Genomic DNA, 18,183 nt, shown 5'->3' on the forward strand with positions numbered 1-18,183 from the left:
ACTCTCGGATCGTAGCAACAACACCTGCTAGGGGATTCGTCCCGATCCATTATCCTCCTTCTTTCTTTTTCTATCTGCACCTCAAACACTTTTCTTCTTCTAATTTCCTCAGGGGAAATTTGGGAGAGGTTGCCCTTTTCTTTTCGCTTTCCTATATTCTATCTTTTTCTACTCTTCTTTCTTCCATTTCCGTTCCATAGAATGAATGAATGTTTGAATGGATGGGTAGTTGACACACAAGAGGAAGGGGGTGGGTGCGCCTTCCCTGTGCGAGCCTCGGTGACCATGGGACCCCTGGAATCGGCATGAATGAGTTTTTTTTTCTCCGCAAATGTGATTTCTTCTTTCTCTCTTACTGTCTTCTATCCATAGCACCTTCTTCATTTCATTACGCTAGTGCATGGTGGAGTTGGGTTGGAAAGGTACCTTCTTTTTGGGGGGTTTCCTTCTACACTTTTTCGGCAAGGGGGTCAAAATTTGGGCTTTTGTGTCGTTTTTAGTCAGGGAGGGGGGTTTCTTTATTTTGGGGATTTTGGTGCTGCATCACTTGAAACTGTAGGGTTTCTTTCTTCTGGGTGGGCACTGGATTTGGTTTTCTTGGGGGTGACTAGTAGTTGGATTGGGTTGTGGGAAAGGGGTTGCTATTGTCATGATACCCGACGGCGCGAGATTCCATCTTTACGCGAGGGCATGTCAATACCCGATTTTGCATACCTTTTCCGCTGCTGGAGAACCTGGGAAAATTCTTTGAAGGTGAAATTCTTTGGGGGGGAGTTTTTTTTACACTGGGGTGGGTTTTCGGGTTTTCAATTTGTTTGCTTCCTTTTCGAGTGTGTGTGCTGGGTTTTTCGATCGTCGGAAAACTTGTAGTTTCCCTCCTGTCGAAGGAGAGGGGGGGTGTAACAGTTTAGTTTATTTATATTCAAATTTCAAAATTACCGCTTGCTACGTTAGGCAGGATATAGGTGAGATGGCGTCACTTGTACGCGTGCTTCTTTCCTCGCGCAGAATCGCGTAATTTTTTCACTTCATTTCCGTTTTAAAGCCAACGAGGTTGTACTTGTAGAGCGTGGCATTGTGAATTCTTCTAAAACCAGTGGGTAATATTTGCCATCATTCACGTAAAATCTCTGGCAATTTTACCTGTTTATTGGCGTTGTCGAGTAGAGTAACTCAGAAGCCGTTTTCTCCGTTGTGAGGCTATATCTGGTGGAAGTTCATCGCCCTACCTACATGTAAGTGAAATGGCGTTGGTTTTCTTTTACGTTATGTTATCTAAAATTCTTTCAGATTCACAACCTCTTGGATAATTTCCATATTTCATTGATTTAAGTATTTTTCATTACCCTCCTGACGATTTCAGGTATGTTATTAAAAATCTCGTTAGGGAGTGTTACATCTTCATTACTTTTAGGGGGTCCATGTAGTAGATCAATCCATGTAGTAGATCAATCCATGTAGTAGATCCGATCAATCCATGTAGTAGATGAATTCTTGTACCGATCAATCCATGTAGTAGATGAATTCTTGTACCGATCAATCCATGTAGTAGACCAATCCTTGTACAGACGAATCCTTGTATGTAAATGAATTTGCATCTTGCGAATATTCCGGAGTACGAACACCTGATTGCCGGCAGCTATCCGGCGTACCACCGAGTAGATAAGCGTTAACACCTAAACGATACCGGGAGCGACCAGCTGATGGTGGAATTTTCGGAAGATACGATCTTTTACACAACCTTTTTTTTATTTGCTTTAATAGTACCGTTAATCTAGTGTAACCTTCCGACGATTTATGATCGGAGCTTTGTATTTTGTTCGCATCAAGTGTTTGAGGTCGTGACTCTCTTCAAGAGCAACGCACCTGTATTTAACGTATGGGTAAACGAGCCGGCTACGAGTAAGCTTTTTTTTTTGGCCCTTCTGGCTCATATAATCGTTCCGAGCGTTGTAGCTTGGGGTTTGTTTTTGTGTTACAGAACTGGAACTTCGAAGGAGAGCTCTTTTTCGGAGAAGACAGCGTATGTGTTATTCAAGGTAAGATTTTTAATTTACTTGTACCCAGTGTTGCCTATATGAGTTGTTATTCGGGTTAACTTAATTCAATCTTTGAATCCATTGAAATCTTAACTACATTTTTGCTCGATCATTGTTGTAGGGGGCTGGTAACGTAATTATTAGGGAAGTGTTCAGGAATTTATTTGGGGATTATTTTTGTCATTTAAAGTATTTGTTATTGTCGTATTGAAGATACATTTTATTTGCCGATCCTGCACCGTTTTGTCAGGATTAATAAATCAGAATTGCTCGTAGTGAATTTATTATTTGGCTCTCTTGTGTTTTCCCAATTTCTATACAGGAGAGGTCAGAATTTGTGCAAAATTGGGTGGCGCTCAACTAATCATTTCTAGTGACTACCAAAGATCAAAAACTTATGTTATATGCCCAAACGAACAAACCGCTGTGGAAGATTCTCATCTCGAGCCCTTCTTTTAATTAAGAATCTGAGCTAGCTGGCCGTTTATGCGGCGGGGTTTGAGTTTTACAGCGCCGAACTAACCTCACGTTATAAAAGAACGGAAATTAAATTAAAAGGTTACAGTGGTGAAATTATTACTCCACTAGGTGTCGCGTCAATGACAATCACATGCTCAAACAATAGGCATCCAATAAATATTTTTGTAATTAAATATGGTGGACCACCAATTTTGGGACGTGATTGGTTTTGTAAAAATCAGCAAAATTTTAAAGTAATTAATAATGTGAACCTGTTTGGCGGCGACGTGGAGAAACTAATTTATAAATACCCTCAAGTATTTAATAATAAATTAGGCACTTTTACGGAAGCAGTGGTCGATTTAAAACTTAAAATAGGGACTGAACCCAAATTTTTTAAACCCCGTCCACTTCCCTTCTCGTTAAAAGAAAAGGTGGAACGCGAAATTAATAGGCTAGTGTCTGAAAACGTCCTATCTCCAATAGTCATGAGCGAATGGGGAACACCTATCGTCCCGGTATTGAAGAGAGATGGATCTGTCCGAATATGTGGTGATTATAAAATCACACTAAATCCATATTTGAAAAATGTGAGCTACCCTCTACCCAGAATCGAGGACTTATTTTCCAAATTAGCGGGTGGTAAATATTTTACCAAAATTGATTTAAGTTCGGCTTATCAACAAATTTTATTAAGCGAACAGGCCAAATCGTTATCAACCATAAGTACACACTTGGGTTTATTTGCGTATAACCGAATGCCGTATGGAATTAAAACAGCTCCATCCATTTTTCAATTAATAATGGAGAAAGTTTTAATTGGGTTGGAAGGCGTTACGTGTTTCCTTGACGATATCTTAATCGCGGGAAGAAATAAGGAAGAACATCTTCTTAGAATAGATTTGGTGCTTAATAAATTAGAGAAGTATGGATTAACAGTGCGAAGAGAAAAATGCAATTTTTTTCAAAAATCTGTTAATTACTTAGGGTTTGTAATAGATGAAGAAGGGCTCAGACCTTCTACTGAAAAGGTAGATGCATTACTAAAAGCTATACCTCCTAGAAATAAATCGGAATTAAAGTCAGTATTAGGAATGTTTAATTATTATCGTGCTTTTATTCCAAATTTTGCCAGTATGTGTGAACCACTTTATAGGTTGTTAAAAGACGAAAGTTCTTGGATTTGGAATAAAACCTGCGATCAAGCATTTGAGACTTTGAAGAAAACGATATCTTCTAAACATGTATTAGCACACTACGATTCTGCAGTTCCTGTAAAGTTGACAGTGGACGCTTCTTCAACCGCAGTGGGTGCAATTTTGACACACCGATACGAAAATGGAAAAGAAAGGCCAATAGCTGTTGCGTCTAAAATTTTGACAACCACTCAGAGGGCTTATTCTCAAATAGATAAAGAAGCTTATAGCATAATTTTTGGTGTATCTAAATTTACGCAGTACCTGTATGGTCGTCATTTTGTATTAGTCACCGATCATAAACCTCTTTTGTCGATTTTTGGGCCAAAGAAAGGTATTCCGATAATGGCAGCAAACCGTTTTCAACGATATGCTGTATTTTTGTCAGCGTTTGATTACACCATTGAATACGTTAAATCGGATAAAAATGTAGCAGATTGTTTATCTAGATTGATTGAGGACAATCAAACCGAGATGAACGACGATGACGAAAACTTTACCTACTTAAACTTAATAGAAAAACAAGATTTTTTTCGTCTTGATAAGAAATTTATTCAAGAGGAAACTAAGAACGACGAAATATTGCGAAAAGTATTCGAATTTGCGTCACAGGGTTGGCCAAGTGACTGCAAAGAAGAGGAACTGAAACCTTATTATATTAGGCGAGACCAAATTACAATAGAAGATAACCTATTGATGTGGGGACATCGGTTAATCATACCATCACGTTGCAGGAAAGAAGTTTTAAAAGAGATACATTCGACACACATGGGAATAGTTAAGAGTAAATCATTAACTAGATCATTTGTATGGTGGCCTTCGTGCGATAAAAACGTCGAAGAATTTTGCAAAAATTGTTTAGCTTGCTCTAAACACAGAAACAGTCCGCCGAAAGCTGAAGTGATTGAGTGGCCAAAAACTGAACAGCCGTGGGAAAGGGTGCATATTGATTTTTTTGGTCCACTGCATAATAAAATGTTCATGATTGTGGTAGATTCCCATTCGAAGTGGATAGAAGTTGTTTATATGAAGAACATTACTTCGGAAAATACAGTAGATAAGCTACGAGAAATATTTAGTCGGTGGGGATTGCCAAAGATCGTAGTAACTGATAACGGACGTTCATTCGTGTCGGAATGTTTCAAGCATTTTCTATATATGAATGGAATTCAGCATATTACACCACCACCATATCATCCTGCCACAAATGGGTTAGCAGAGGTTTCGGTACGTACTGTAAAAACTCATATATTAAGGGCCATGGAAGAAAGGAATTCCACAGATCTTTTTGCGGCATTAAACCGTTTCCTATTGCACTACAGGAACAGCATTCACAGTAGTACGGGTGTTACTCCAGCTGAACTCTTGATAGGAAGAAAGCTACGCATGCGATTGGATCTCATTTTACCGGAAGAGCAGCTGAAGCGACAGCATTTGCGTAAAGAGGAACGAGGGAGAGATCCGAAGAGACTAACAAGAAACAGTGCGGAAGTGAAACGTAATAAAGTGAGTGCGAGAGGCAATTTTAAAAAAGGTGATCGTGTTTTTGTGCGCGATTATCGACGTGCTAAACCGAGTTGGGTACCTACATGCGGTTATCAAATGTGCACGTGATGTACTCTTTCAGCATCAAGATAATGCGTTTGAAAGCTTTTAAAACTCTAAATTCATGTATAAAGTATAATTTTGGCTACATTTTGCTCTAAAACCTTCGACCTACACTACAGAGAAGAGTTATATTGAATTGTTACACATTTAAGAGTCATAGGGAATAATTTAACGAAAGAGCCCGCAGATTTTCCTGTTCCCGATTCACTCGAAGTCCTATAACTTTTGTTCCGGTTGAACCAGATTCCTGAAAATCAATAGTATCCGTCTTTAATGTCCAAAGTACCCGTACACCAAATTTCAACACAATCGGTCACTTTTAAAAAGAGTTAGAGCGCACACGGACGGACGGGCGATAATACAAAACTGTAAAGGATTTAAGGATGCTTCATAATTCAGTTTTACTTGTCCTTATTGTGTGCTTACTTGCAACATGGGAGTTTTTTCACTTTAATAAATGTTTTTGTTATTGTACATTTGTTAATGCTATTCTTTATAATGGATAACGACATGTATTGAAACATGTCAACCCTAACACAAAGTTTGAGCAGTTTGAGAGCGTTTCGGAAACGAAATCATTTCCTTTGTTTTCTAATACCAATACAATCTTTCAAAAGTTACCCTCATTTTACCTGTATAAGCTAAAGCATCTTGGTTTTGTTTAATGCATGATTGATGAAGTCTCACTAGAGGTACATTACGGAATCATTTCTTTTATTTTTTGACATCTTCTAAAAAGCACATTCTGTGTCGAAGGGGAAGGCTTAATGGAAAAACGAACAAAATGAAATTCAAATCAGTCTCAGCAACGCAGAGTTGTTTATTAAAAAGAGTGTAAATTCTAAATGTCCTACATAAACGACTATTTCACAGATGAGAAATTTTCGATCGTGTGGACAAGCATACTTAATGCCATTTAGTACTAGCGGTATAACGGAAATTCTTGAAAGATACTGCATTTTTTTTATACCAAGGTGCCACTTGGTACAGTTGTTCCTTACAGCCATTTAAACGATTTGACCCGAAGAACACATGACATTTTCCGTGTGGGTAGATTTTAGAGGGGGTGGGGGTGATTTATTGTAACATTTTTTTAAAAACTAAATATGGCCTAGAGACGAGATCTGGGTATCGATTTCGTATGATTTTAACCCGAGGAATCCAATGGTAGCGCCAGAAATGTAATCCGGATACAGGAAGTCCATGAAAAACCGCCATTTTTAGAAAATGACAGACTTTTGATCGAATTATATTTTTAAGGCACACCGGGTCGTGTAAGGTGTCTAGACTTATTGTTTTGGGGTCAAGGAATTCATTTATCATAACAAATATAACCTACTGGCATCGAAACTGCATGAGAGGCTTCCCTACTGCACTTTTTGAAGTCGTCGCACGCGGTGAAACCCAAGATATTCCAAAGTTTTAATACCTATATAAACTTATATTATTTTATTTAATAAAAATACATATTAACAAAAAACATAAGATATATTAAAACATGGGGTAAAAAATGTATAAACCTATGAAGAATCACCAAGTACATCGCTGACCTCTGGAGATTATGCGTTATCATCACTGAAAAGGAATTTTACATATAAATATTAAAGGTTCGGTAGTAAATTATATCGAAAGTATACAATATTCTTACCCTTTGTTTGAGCAATCTCCCATACATTTTTGGCATGCAGGGGAACATGGTAATCCGTGTCGCCGCAGCACGAGTTGGAGGAGTACATAAGGAGGGCGGCGTCTGGCCATATCTGGGGATGTGCAAACCAGGTGATGAGAAGCTCTACAAGTCCAGAAGGATGGGGATGGACTCTTGAAGCCAAAGGCAGGAAGGTTCTGTAGTCCAAGCTGCCACATGTATGGAAGGCAGTCCATGCTCTGGACAGGTATGGCTGCGAGACCCTCGGTGCAGCTGCCGGCGACACGGATTGCCATGTTCCCCTGCATGCCAAAAATTTATGGGAGATTGCTCAAACAAAGGGTAAGAATATTGTATACTTTCGCATATACCTAATTTACTACCGAACCTTTAATATTTATACCGGGGGAATATTCCCAAAACGAACATAGGGAATTAACATGGGAAAAGGGGTTTTTGTAGATAGTTGCTCCCCATGTTAACTTAGAGGGTTGATCATAACACCAATCGAAAGATTTTTTTCCTCGTCTACTGATATACGAATTAGTTCATTTTCATGTATATTTCTCACTATATTATAAAAAACTCGAGAAATCCACTTACCAAAATCATGTTTAGCCATGACTAAGACAAAAAGCAGATTCAAACGTCGAAATCAATATCAGTTTATGACACCTGGCAATAATTTTTTTGTAAAATGCGGTTCACTGAGGAAAAAGTATTTATAATAAACAACGTTTACAGCGAAAATATTTACTCTAGTACGCGATATTTGTTTTCCGTGCATGTGAAAACCTATATTTCAATTAGTTAGGAAATTTCCATGGCTTAACATGATTTTGCTAATTGGATTTATTGCCGAATTTTTGATAAAATAATGAGAAATACACCTGAAAATAAGCTAATTCGTATATCATTAGATGAGAAAAAAAACTTCTTTTGATTGGTGTCATTACAAACCCTCTAAGTTAACATGGGGAGCAACGATCGGCAAAAAAACGTTTTTCGCATGTTAATTTCCTACGTTTGGTTTTAAAATATTCACCCGGTATGTGAAATTCCTTTTCATTGGTGATAACGCAATCTCAGAGGAGGTCAGCGATGTACTTGGTGATTCTTCATAGAATATTCTTCAATTTTTTTACCCCATGTTTTAATATATTTTATGTTTTGTTAATGTGTATTTTTATTAAATAAAATATTACAAGTTTATATAGGTATTAAACTTTGGAATATCTTGGGTTTCACCGCGTGCGACGTCTTCAAAAGTGCAGTAGGGAAGCCTCTCATGCAGTTCCGATGCCAGTAGGTTATTTTTGTTATCATAAATGAATTCCCTGACCCCAAAAACATAACTCTAGACACCTTACACGACCCGGTGTGCCTTAGAAATATAATTCGATCAAAAGTCTGTCATTTTCCAAAAATGGCGGCTTTTCACGGACTTCCTGTATCCGGATTAGATTTCTGGCGCTACCATTGGATTCCTCGGGTTAAAATCATACGAAATCGACACCCAGATCTCGTCTCTAGGCCATATTTAGTTTTGAAAATTTTTTACAATAAATCACCCCCACCCCCTCTAAAATCTACCCACACGGAAAATGTCAAGTGTTCTTCGGGCCAAATCATCTAAATGGCTCTAAGGAACAGCTGTACCAAGTGGCACCTTGGTATAAGAAAATGCAGTATCTTTTGGTATACCGCTAGTACTAATTACGCTAGAAGCAGTTGCGGAGAATAGTTTGTTCCATAATTTTCTGTTAAACATAAATGCGTGTAATACCAACGGCCTGCATTTTTATTATGTTTATGCAAAAGCAAAAAATAACACCGTGTCAACAAATACGAGTGATTCGTCACGGTGGCGGTCGCCGGCCACAACCTATTGTACACGCAGGTGGCTGAAACATAAATTATGGTCGATGTACCTGAGATTTCGTCATATCCTTCCGGCATAAAAAAACACAATGAGTTTGTATTCCAAAATATAGGATGTAGATACTCGCAGAACATTAGCAAGATATTCTCAGCGTGTGATGGTGTTAGTTGCCCGTATCACATTTGATTCCTAGAAATTGACAAATGGCCACCTACCTATAATAGTAATTATCTACAAACTAGCAAAAACAAAAGAATGTTGCGGGTTTAGAGAAGGCAACGGACGCGGCACAAAAAATTGTAGGGTTTGACGACTTTAACTCATGCGTTTAATCTTGCCAATTTTGTCATAGAGTAGGTAGACGTGGATTGTGAAAATAGAAATTACCTACAAGAAAAATTAATAATAACTGTATTGAGGGTGTCAATGAAATTAACTAGGTTGGCCGTTGGAATAATAACCCAATTCCTCAAGAGGAAGTTTACAAAAGTACAAACAGGATGGTGGTATAATATGCAGTCGTTTATGTATTGGGAGTATATATTTATTAAAATTTATTTATTATTAATTTTGCTTTATATATCATTGAAATTAGGTAAAATTTTCGTAAAAGAGAAACTCTAATTTCTCCACTAGAGCGCACTGGAAAAACAGCGAGTAGCGATATCTTGTCTTTCAGCGAAAACGTAAAATCTCCCATTCAATTCAAAAATTTAATGTATTATTTTAAAAAAAACTTCTATCCAAGGAACTGTAGCGGTTTGCGGGAAAATGTTCCACGATTTTCCAAACCAAATAGTGAAATGCATTTACCTATTTATTTATTTATTTATTTATTTGTTTATTTATTCATTTATTTATTTATTTTATTGTCCGTCTTGTTCTGCGCCCCAAATTACAGAGTGACCCGCATAATGCTTTTTAGAGATGTCCCGGCAGAACGTCTTCAGTTGTTCTGTACTACTCCGGTATTTACCTTACGAATTATGAAAACTGCAGGAAAACCTACTTCGAAGGATGCTGTAATTTCTGTGTTGCTCCAAGTTTGGTTGGAAAATAAATACACACATAAGCACTATATCCACAAGCTCGATGTTTTATATTTAGGTGCGCTGTCTAGATTCCTCCTTGCGAAAAGCATTAAAGGTGGTAACATTCGCTTGGTCTATGAAATAATATTTCACCTTTAACCAAAAATAGCGAAAAATAATAATATATTACTACGTAAATAATGTCAATGTAGACGTTGATATTTGATCCAGACGCCTGAATTAATGTTTTATTTTTAAATGATTTAATTAGTCTGGTTGGGATCTTTACGTATAAACACAAAACCAGCATTGCGTTTCCAGTTGTATCCAAGTGCTTTGTTTTTCCTTGTAAAAGTTTATTTCCAGAATTGTTAAATGTAGGGCTATTTATCTTTTATTTTGTGTGATCAATTTTGCTTTATTAAATCATTTAAGTGAGAGCTCTGTATGAATTTATGGGATTTATATCACTTTTGTTAAAATGTTGACGTAATTTAATAGAGATAAGAATGCATTTTAATGAGCAAAAACTGCCTGTTTTTCATAGAAAAATTTTATTTGAGATAACAGAATTCCGTGTGAAATTTTCATACGTAACGTTCTATTCTATTGGCACGAGAGCCCGACCAGGCAGCACTTAGGCTCACCAAAGGCTCATTGCGCTTCTTTCGCAACTGGGTTCAGAGCCCGTTCCTCTCAATGAATGATAGGACCCTGTTTAGCCTAAGTTGCTTCACCATCCCCGGGTCCAGTGACAAGACAAAGACAAGAATGCTAGATTTATTTCAAATGCAGAGAAGAAAAGTCATTCAATTAACTTTCCTTTTCAAGTTAATTCATGGTTCTGTTAATGACATCCATTTGCCGAGTAAAGTTAATTTTTTAGTACCAACTTATTTCAATCGTAGCAAATTTCTATTTCATATTTCTCATTCGCGCACAAATATGATGTTTCCATCGCCATTAATTGCTATGTTACGCCTCTATAACAATATTTCGTCGCATATCAACATATTTCTTGCTTCTCCATCTCCTTTTCTCAAAGCCTGTATTAATACTGTGTAGTTAATACGAATTCAGAGCCCATTATTATAGTTTTCTTTATAGTTTTTAGCGCATTTTTGCAAAAATTTTTTTTTGTAAAAAGTAGCTTTTAATCTCACTTTGGCTGGCTGGCTGGCTGGCTGGCTGGCTGGCTGGCAGCAAATGTGGGCGCGTAGAAGAACTCTTGTAGAAAGGCAACGGGGGTACGTGTATCTACAGGGCCGTGAAATTTGTCAACCTTAGGGACATGGCTACATGATGTGGGGTTGGCGACATCCGGGCGTCATCCTCGAGCGTAGTATACTAACGTGAAGGTTTTTCAGTTTTTTCCTATCTTCTACTACAGTTTTGGTCCGATTCTTTTGAAATTGGTGTCGTCGGAAAGATGTTGTAAACGCGCACACCTCCTGCGTGGCGGAATTTTGTTTTTTGTCATAGGGGCGAAATTAACGACCTTTTGCGAGGCGGCGCGCGCGTCTTCGAGAAGTAGTCAGGCGCCTTTTACCTTCCGTTGCGAACTCACGCGGTTTAACGTTTCGTGAATCTCGAATCGCTGTCTCTCTTTCTCGTGTCGCCAATAGAAGTGAATTGCGAGTGAACGGGACGTCGGAACTCGGAAGTGGGTACCGTAAAAGAGAATGTGGTAGCCCGCGACACGATCTCACTGATGGTGGAGTCAAATCTTCAATCGCGAATTGCGGGTGAACGGGACGTCGGAAGGGGGTACGTTCAAAGGAAATGTGGTAGCCCCCGACACGATCTTCCTGATGATGGAGTCAAATCTTCAAACGCGAATTGCGAGTGAACGGGACGTCGGAAGTGGGTACCGTAAAAGGAATGTGGTAGCCCGCGACACGATCTCACTGATGGTGGAGTCAAATCTTCAATCGCGAATTGCGGGTGAACGGGACGTCGGAAGGGGTACCGTCAAAGGAAATGTGGTAGCCCGCGACACGATCTCACTGATGGTGGAGTCAAATCTTCAAACGCGAATTGCGGGTGGACGTCGGGGGGGTACCGTCAAAGGAAATGTGGTAGCCCCCGACACGATCTTCCTGATGGTGGAGTCAAATCTTCAAACGCGAATTGCGGGTGAACGGGACGTCGGAAGGGGTACCGTCAAAGGAATGTGGTAGCCCGCCGACACGATCTCACTGATGGTGGAGTCAAATCTTCAATCGCGAATTGCGGTGAACGGGACGTCGGAAGGGGGTACCGTCAAAGGAAATGTGGTAGCCCCCGACACGATCTTCCTGATGGTGGAGTCAAATCTTCAAACACGAATTGCGGGTGAACGGGACGTCGGAAGGAGGTACCGTCAAAGGGAATGTGGTAGCCCCCGACACGATCTTCCTGATGGTGGAGTCAAATCTTTAAAAGCGAATTGCGGGTGCACGCGGAAAGTGGGAAGCGGTTAGTGAATGTAGTAGCCTTCGACAAGATCTGTTATTGATGGTTGAGTCGAAAGTGGCTAATAGAATACTGATCTGCCACACAAAAATGCGCTGAAGTCCCTTCGATCTCAAACGAGGACTTTGATAATTTTTTTGTAGATCGATCTTATGCCCTACGTTTAAAAATTAATGTTCTACGTCGATATTAGGTATATAAATAAACGGCCTTTTAGCAATAATTTGATGAGATTTACCTTACGGGAATATTGGTTTATTTGCTTCCTCTAAAATACGGATAAAAATTAGGTATAGGTATTCTACCTATCAAAATTAAGTAAGTATACGTATACGTATTAGTTTATGTCATAATTTATAACGAAACTTTAACGTAGGTATCCTACGCTTTTAATTTGCCTTATAGGTACTGGAATATTGGTTTGCTTTTATAGGTATACTTGCTCTACAAATACGAATATTATAACTGACATCAATTCTACTTGTTAAAATGAATATACCTACGTACCTACTTTTTATAGGTACTAAACAGATACGTTTCATGCAGCACACATTACACGTTTACTATATTTTGATTATTTTTTCGAATACTTTGAGAGGGGTGCTCTCTTGTCCCCCTCAAATGGCGCCCCTGAATTGTATACAGAGCGTCTATTAAACATGCGGCAAAAATTAAAGAGGTAATTTGTTGGTCTTTTTCAAAGCATATATTTTCCTTTTACCCTTTGATGATTTAGGAAAAAGTGCTTTGTTGCCTAAATACGGGATAAAACATTTTTAGCAATAATGACAAATATTTATGACTAAAAAGTACATATGTAAGTATCATTTCTATGTCGGCTATGTCGCTTTCAGATCGAGATATTCTACTTTTTTCGTTGTGCCCAGGCTTGTACCAAGGAAGAAATGTTTTCTGCATTTATTACTAAAAAAGTACAGTAAAAAAATCCATTTTTTTTCATATGCCATAATTTTACACTTTTGCCGGTTGTTGTTCTTATAAATTCTATATTTCTGATTTGTGAATGGATTTTTCTGAGATTTTAAAGGAAAGAAGGAATGAATTACACGATACAAAAAGGCCAAAGCTGTACTCTTATTTCCGGCTAAACGGCTGAACCGATTGGGGCCAAATTCGGTACACATAGACATAAAAGGAAGAGCAGAATTATGCATGCGCAAGTGTGTCAAACTCTCATTTCCGACTAAACGGCTGAACCGATTTGAAACAAATTTAGTACACATATTCATATAGTCATAAAACGGCTTTAAAGAAAAAATCCAAATGGAGCGTAGCATCTAAACGATACATTTTGAACCTTCAGCATATGTACTTGCAAAAATTTTTGTTTTGGCTTTTGGGGTTCGCTACCACTCAATTTTTTACATACTTTGTTACACCCGCGTCGTTTTCGAAAATGTTATCAAAATCGCTATAGGTATAGTATATATGCTCCAATTTTAATGTTGTACATACACACTGCATCGATTCCCAATGAATGTTAATGTAACAAATTGCATATACAGGATGTTGTTATAGAACGAAGCAATATACAGGGCGGTGACTTGCTTACGCATCATAGGAATTTCAATGTAAAATTCATAAAATCATAACATACGATTATTGGCTCCAAAGTTTTTTGTAGAAAAAATTTTTTTCTCCAACCACCTGAATAAGACGCTATTTTGTGACAGTGTTCGGTACGTAAAATTGACGTTTTGCGGATTAATCGCTTTCACCATGGCAACTGTACAAAAAGTGGATACTTTTGGTCCTAGTACCAAAAAGAAATTGACCTTGAAAGTTGGCCAATTAAAAAATTACAATCACGGAGATATGTCACATTGACATCGTTTTACATTGCAGGTTATAAGATATTTCTATACATACAAATCAAATCTTTTTGCATATAAATGCAAATAATGATGTCACCTATACGTATGTACATGTATTGAAAATGATTTACGCTCGCTATTTTTATTTAAACCATGTGTAACGTAATTTACATATTCGATGAACGTAATTTTAATACGTATACAACCCGCCGTCGCGCGTAACGCCATCTACTTCAGACCCCTTGCACTATTATCTGTCATTTTGAATTCAAAATTTGAAAAAGTTAATTGCAATTAATTTTAATTAAAAAACTGTATGGTAAGTTTTTTATTTCAATACAAAATATAACAATATTAATTGTGTATACAATAAAATGACTGAAACTGATAGCGACATGGATTGCACTCCGCCAGAGATTATAGAAACGGCAGAACATGCTACCTCAAGATTTGCTCCCTACAAAGTCGCGAGAGGTGAGAAGTAAGAAGTCAGAACGAATAGGTTATAAGTTAACCTAAAAACTAGAGTGGCATGACACGTGAGGACAAGAAAGCAGAAGTTCTTATACTAGTAGTGAAACTGTGACTGAATCTAAATTCGAATATAATTTGAAGTAAAGGGGGTTGGAGAAAAAATTTTATGTTTTATTCGTACAAAAAATGCGTTTTCGGGACTCGGAAGGTTGCTGGACTCCGCTAACGCGTCGTCCAGCAACTATCTTCCTCGTCCCGAAAACTGACATTTTTTGTACTAATGAAACAAATAACTATTTTACGCCAATCAACCGTATTAGTTTTCAATTTTTTTGATAATACCTAAAGACGGAAAAATATAACACCCCCATCTTTTTCAGTAATCTGCGATGCAATGGAATTTTCTAAAAGAAAAAAAGATATCCAGTTATCAATTAGCAGCAGTTCGAAATGGCTTTTATGATCGACTTGGTTACTGTATTGCAGTTAATGGTGACTTATTCGAACATTTATTGTTAATTGTTATATTAGGAAATCGTTTTTAGTAATTTGGTATTTCTTTATGTTGAATTCGCTGTTCTACATTTAATACTTTTTGATAGAATTTGATTTGTTTTATAGCAGACATTCCATGGCATGACGGATATTGGCGTACTTTTTGTATTATACAATTCCATGGCATCACAGATAATTGAAAAAGAGGTTTTATTTTCCAATTTTCCGTCTTTATTATGCAAAAAATTGAAAACTAATACGGTTGATTGACGTAAAAAAAATTTTCTACAAAAAACCTTAATACATTTTTGCTCTAAAATAATGTGGGGAGCCAATAATCGCATGTTATGAATTTTACATTGAAATCCCTATGATGCGTTAGGTAACTCACCACCCTGTATACAGCAAAATGAGTACTTATACCTATACCTACTTAGGTATGTACTTTTAAACCTTTTACAATTCCTTTTTCTCTTTTTTTACTTTTGCGAGATGCCCTTAATTCAAAAATTCCTGTCATTGATCGAATACGATTGGATTCACTTTCTGAGTTGCAGAGTGTGGGGTAGACCTAATGAGCTGTTCAATTGGGAATAAGTAATACCGCTCACGCGAAATTGTTATTGGAATAATATAAAAGATAAAAATAGTATGCACGGAATTTTTTTTGAAAATAAACATTCGACATTTGTATAAAATATTCTAGAGTTTATACTGCGTGTGGGATGTGATTCAATTAATTACCATTCCTTGATAGGTGATCGGTTTTGAACAGTAGGTAGGTATTCCATGGTTAGAGAAATATAGCTGATTTTTTTATACCTACTCAATCAGTTATCCTATGGTTTGTGTAGGTAGCTAAAAATTGTGCATATGCAATTCGTTGACTAATACACCTGGTGGTTTCACCGTTATATTTTTAAGACGGCCGAAAGTGCGGATGTAAATTTCCAAAAACAGCAAACTTTGAACGTAGTACGCATTACAGCGCCAATGAATAACGTGCTAGCAAAATTTAAATACTTACTATTATTATTATTAGACTTAAACGTTGCACGTCATGTCCGACACATTTTTCGTGTAGAGTATTTTATTTTGGGAATCGGGTTCATTGATGAACTTTTCCCTTACGTACCAAAATTATAATTCATAAGCAATTTTAAAAAATTCCATTGTAAGTACAGTCTATCTTTAAACTGATGATTCAGATGAAGATGTTTCAGTAATTTGGAAGGCATCGCATTCTCCTCGGGTTTGGTTTGGACCTTGTGTTGTTTGTATATTTTACTGGCGTTTGAGAGTTTTTAATTAGCTCACGTGCGGCGAAGGTTTTAAGTATCTGGTGCCGCCGAATCATTAATTACATTCGCTCCGACTCCGATCCGCATATTTTGGGATCATATGCTTGACATTAAACTTTGCCAAAATCCTGATCGTTTTCATAATAAGTGCACTGTTTAAAAATTCCTTGAATAATCCTTTACATACTCAGATGGAATCTGAATGGTATGGGAATGTATTCAATCTTTTGTTCTAAATTTATTGCCTTAATGCCTCTATATGTAATTGGGTAGGTGCCCATCATGCTAGATAATGAGACTGACTCGTGGACAGCCATTTGTTTATTTAAAATAAAAAAACTAATGTTTCAAATTATTTTTAGATTACTTTTGTGTTGCGTTACTATGTTCAACTTTATATGACAAACACTTCGTTTGGCAGTGAGTGACCGACCCTAAACATGACCACGAACATGACCTTCGTTTTGTGATTTCAAAATCTAGTATCCTCCTTGCCATAAATAGTTTGAAGCTTGTAGTTTAAGTAAGAATAAAAATGGTTTTGCCGTTTATGAACATATTCTTTTGATTGTGGTGGATGGTGAATATCCGCTGTAAAAAGTTTCTGAAAGCTTATCACAATGATAAATAACCATTATATCAATTGTCGCAAAAGGAAAGTGAACGCTATTGTTCGTCTGTAGCGCTACTATAACAGTCTAAGCTTTTTCGTTGTGGTTTGTTTCTTATATGGTGTAGGTAGTATCTACATCATCAGAACGACTTGGGTGCGGGGGGGGGGGGGGGGCAAATTTTTGAGAAAATCGTTTGCAGTTGAGCTTTCTCGAAGGTGAATTTCTTAGTCAAATTACTGACGAACGCGTATTCTGACAGAGGGGCGAATTCTCCTTGGGAACGAAAACTCTGGGGGAGAATTACCGTGGTGACGATGTTTCTTGAGAAAAAATATAGGATGGAATTAAATTTGCCGGGGCGAATAATGTCATAGAAATGGAAGAAACTTTCTTGAACATATTCTGTAATTCTTCGGTATCGAGCTGGATTGAACCGGAACGTACTTAGAACAAGTTAAATCGTAGTGAGTAAATCTTTCGGTGACGAATTTTCTGAATACGAATAATTGTTAGACGAGTTTGCTTTGGGGGCGAAGTTATGATGACCACACCGTAAATTTGTGGAGTCGACCGGCTTTACTGAACACTCGGTATCTAGAAACGTTTTAAGTTGGGCGCATCGTTCCTAAGTAGGTAGGTTCTTAATTTGCTTTTCCTTCGCTTCCGCCGATTTGTGCTTTGTTGCTTTCATTCCCGCTAGGGAGTTTCCCGTAATTTTGTTTTAGTTTTTCCGAAGTGACCGCCACTTCAGTTACGTAATTTTGAATGTACTTTTTTTCGCCTTTAAAGTCAGGCAAAATTGCTTATGGTAGTCGAATGAAAGCGACGTCATCTTATCTCTTGGTTTGCATCTCCAATTTTCTGGTAACCAAAAACTTTATTGTTTAGAGATTGGCAATATAAATTTACCATAATTGCGTTAAAATCGCTTGCTCAAATGAGTCATAAAGGAAAATTTTGGAACTCTTTCAATCAGGAGGATGTACAAGAAAATGATGTCCAAACTGACATTAGTTGCACCATGTCACGATACAAAGCGAACTGAAGATAAATTGCCAACCAACCAACCAAGGGTAATAAAGTGAAGTTCAATGCAACCTGTTTGGAAGATTTCCAGGATCCTTCGTTGCTCTAATCCATTTGTTTT

The 18,183-nt window shown here is 37.5% G+C and overlaps 1 protein-coding gene across 1 annotated transcript; it reads left to right on the forward strand.

Annotated features, from left to right (window-relative positions):
• Positions 1-4,039: 4,039 nt before the first annotated feature.
• On the forward strand, positions 4,040-5,243 carry LOC116179584 (uncharacterized protein K02A2.6-like). The gene is made up of 2 exons (XM_031499382.1): positions 4,040-4,921; positions 5,017-5,243. Exons 1-2 carry the CDS (start codon positions 4,040-4,042, stop codon positions 5,032-5,034), a joined length of 900 nt encoding a protein of 299 aa, XP_031355242.1. The 3' UTR covers positions 5,035-5,243.
• The last annotated feature ends 12,940 nt before the right edge of the window (positions 5,244-18,183 follow it).

Source organism: Photinus pyralis, unplaced genomic scaffold, assembly GCF_008802855.1.
Source record: "Photinus pyralis isolate 1611_PpyrPB1 unplaced genomic scaffold, Ppyr1.3 Ppyr1.4_LG8, whole genome shotgun sequence".
In the NCBI taxonomy this organism is placed as follows: Eukaryota; Metazoa; Arthropoda; class Insecta; order Coleoptera; family Lampyridae; genus Photinus; species Photinus pyralis.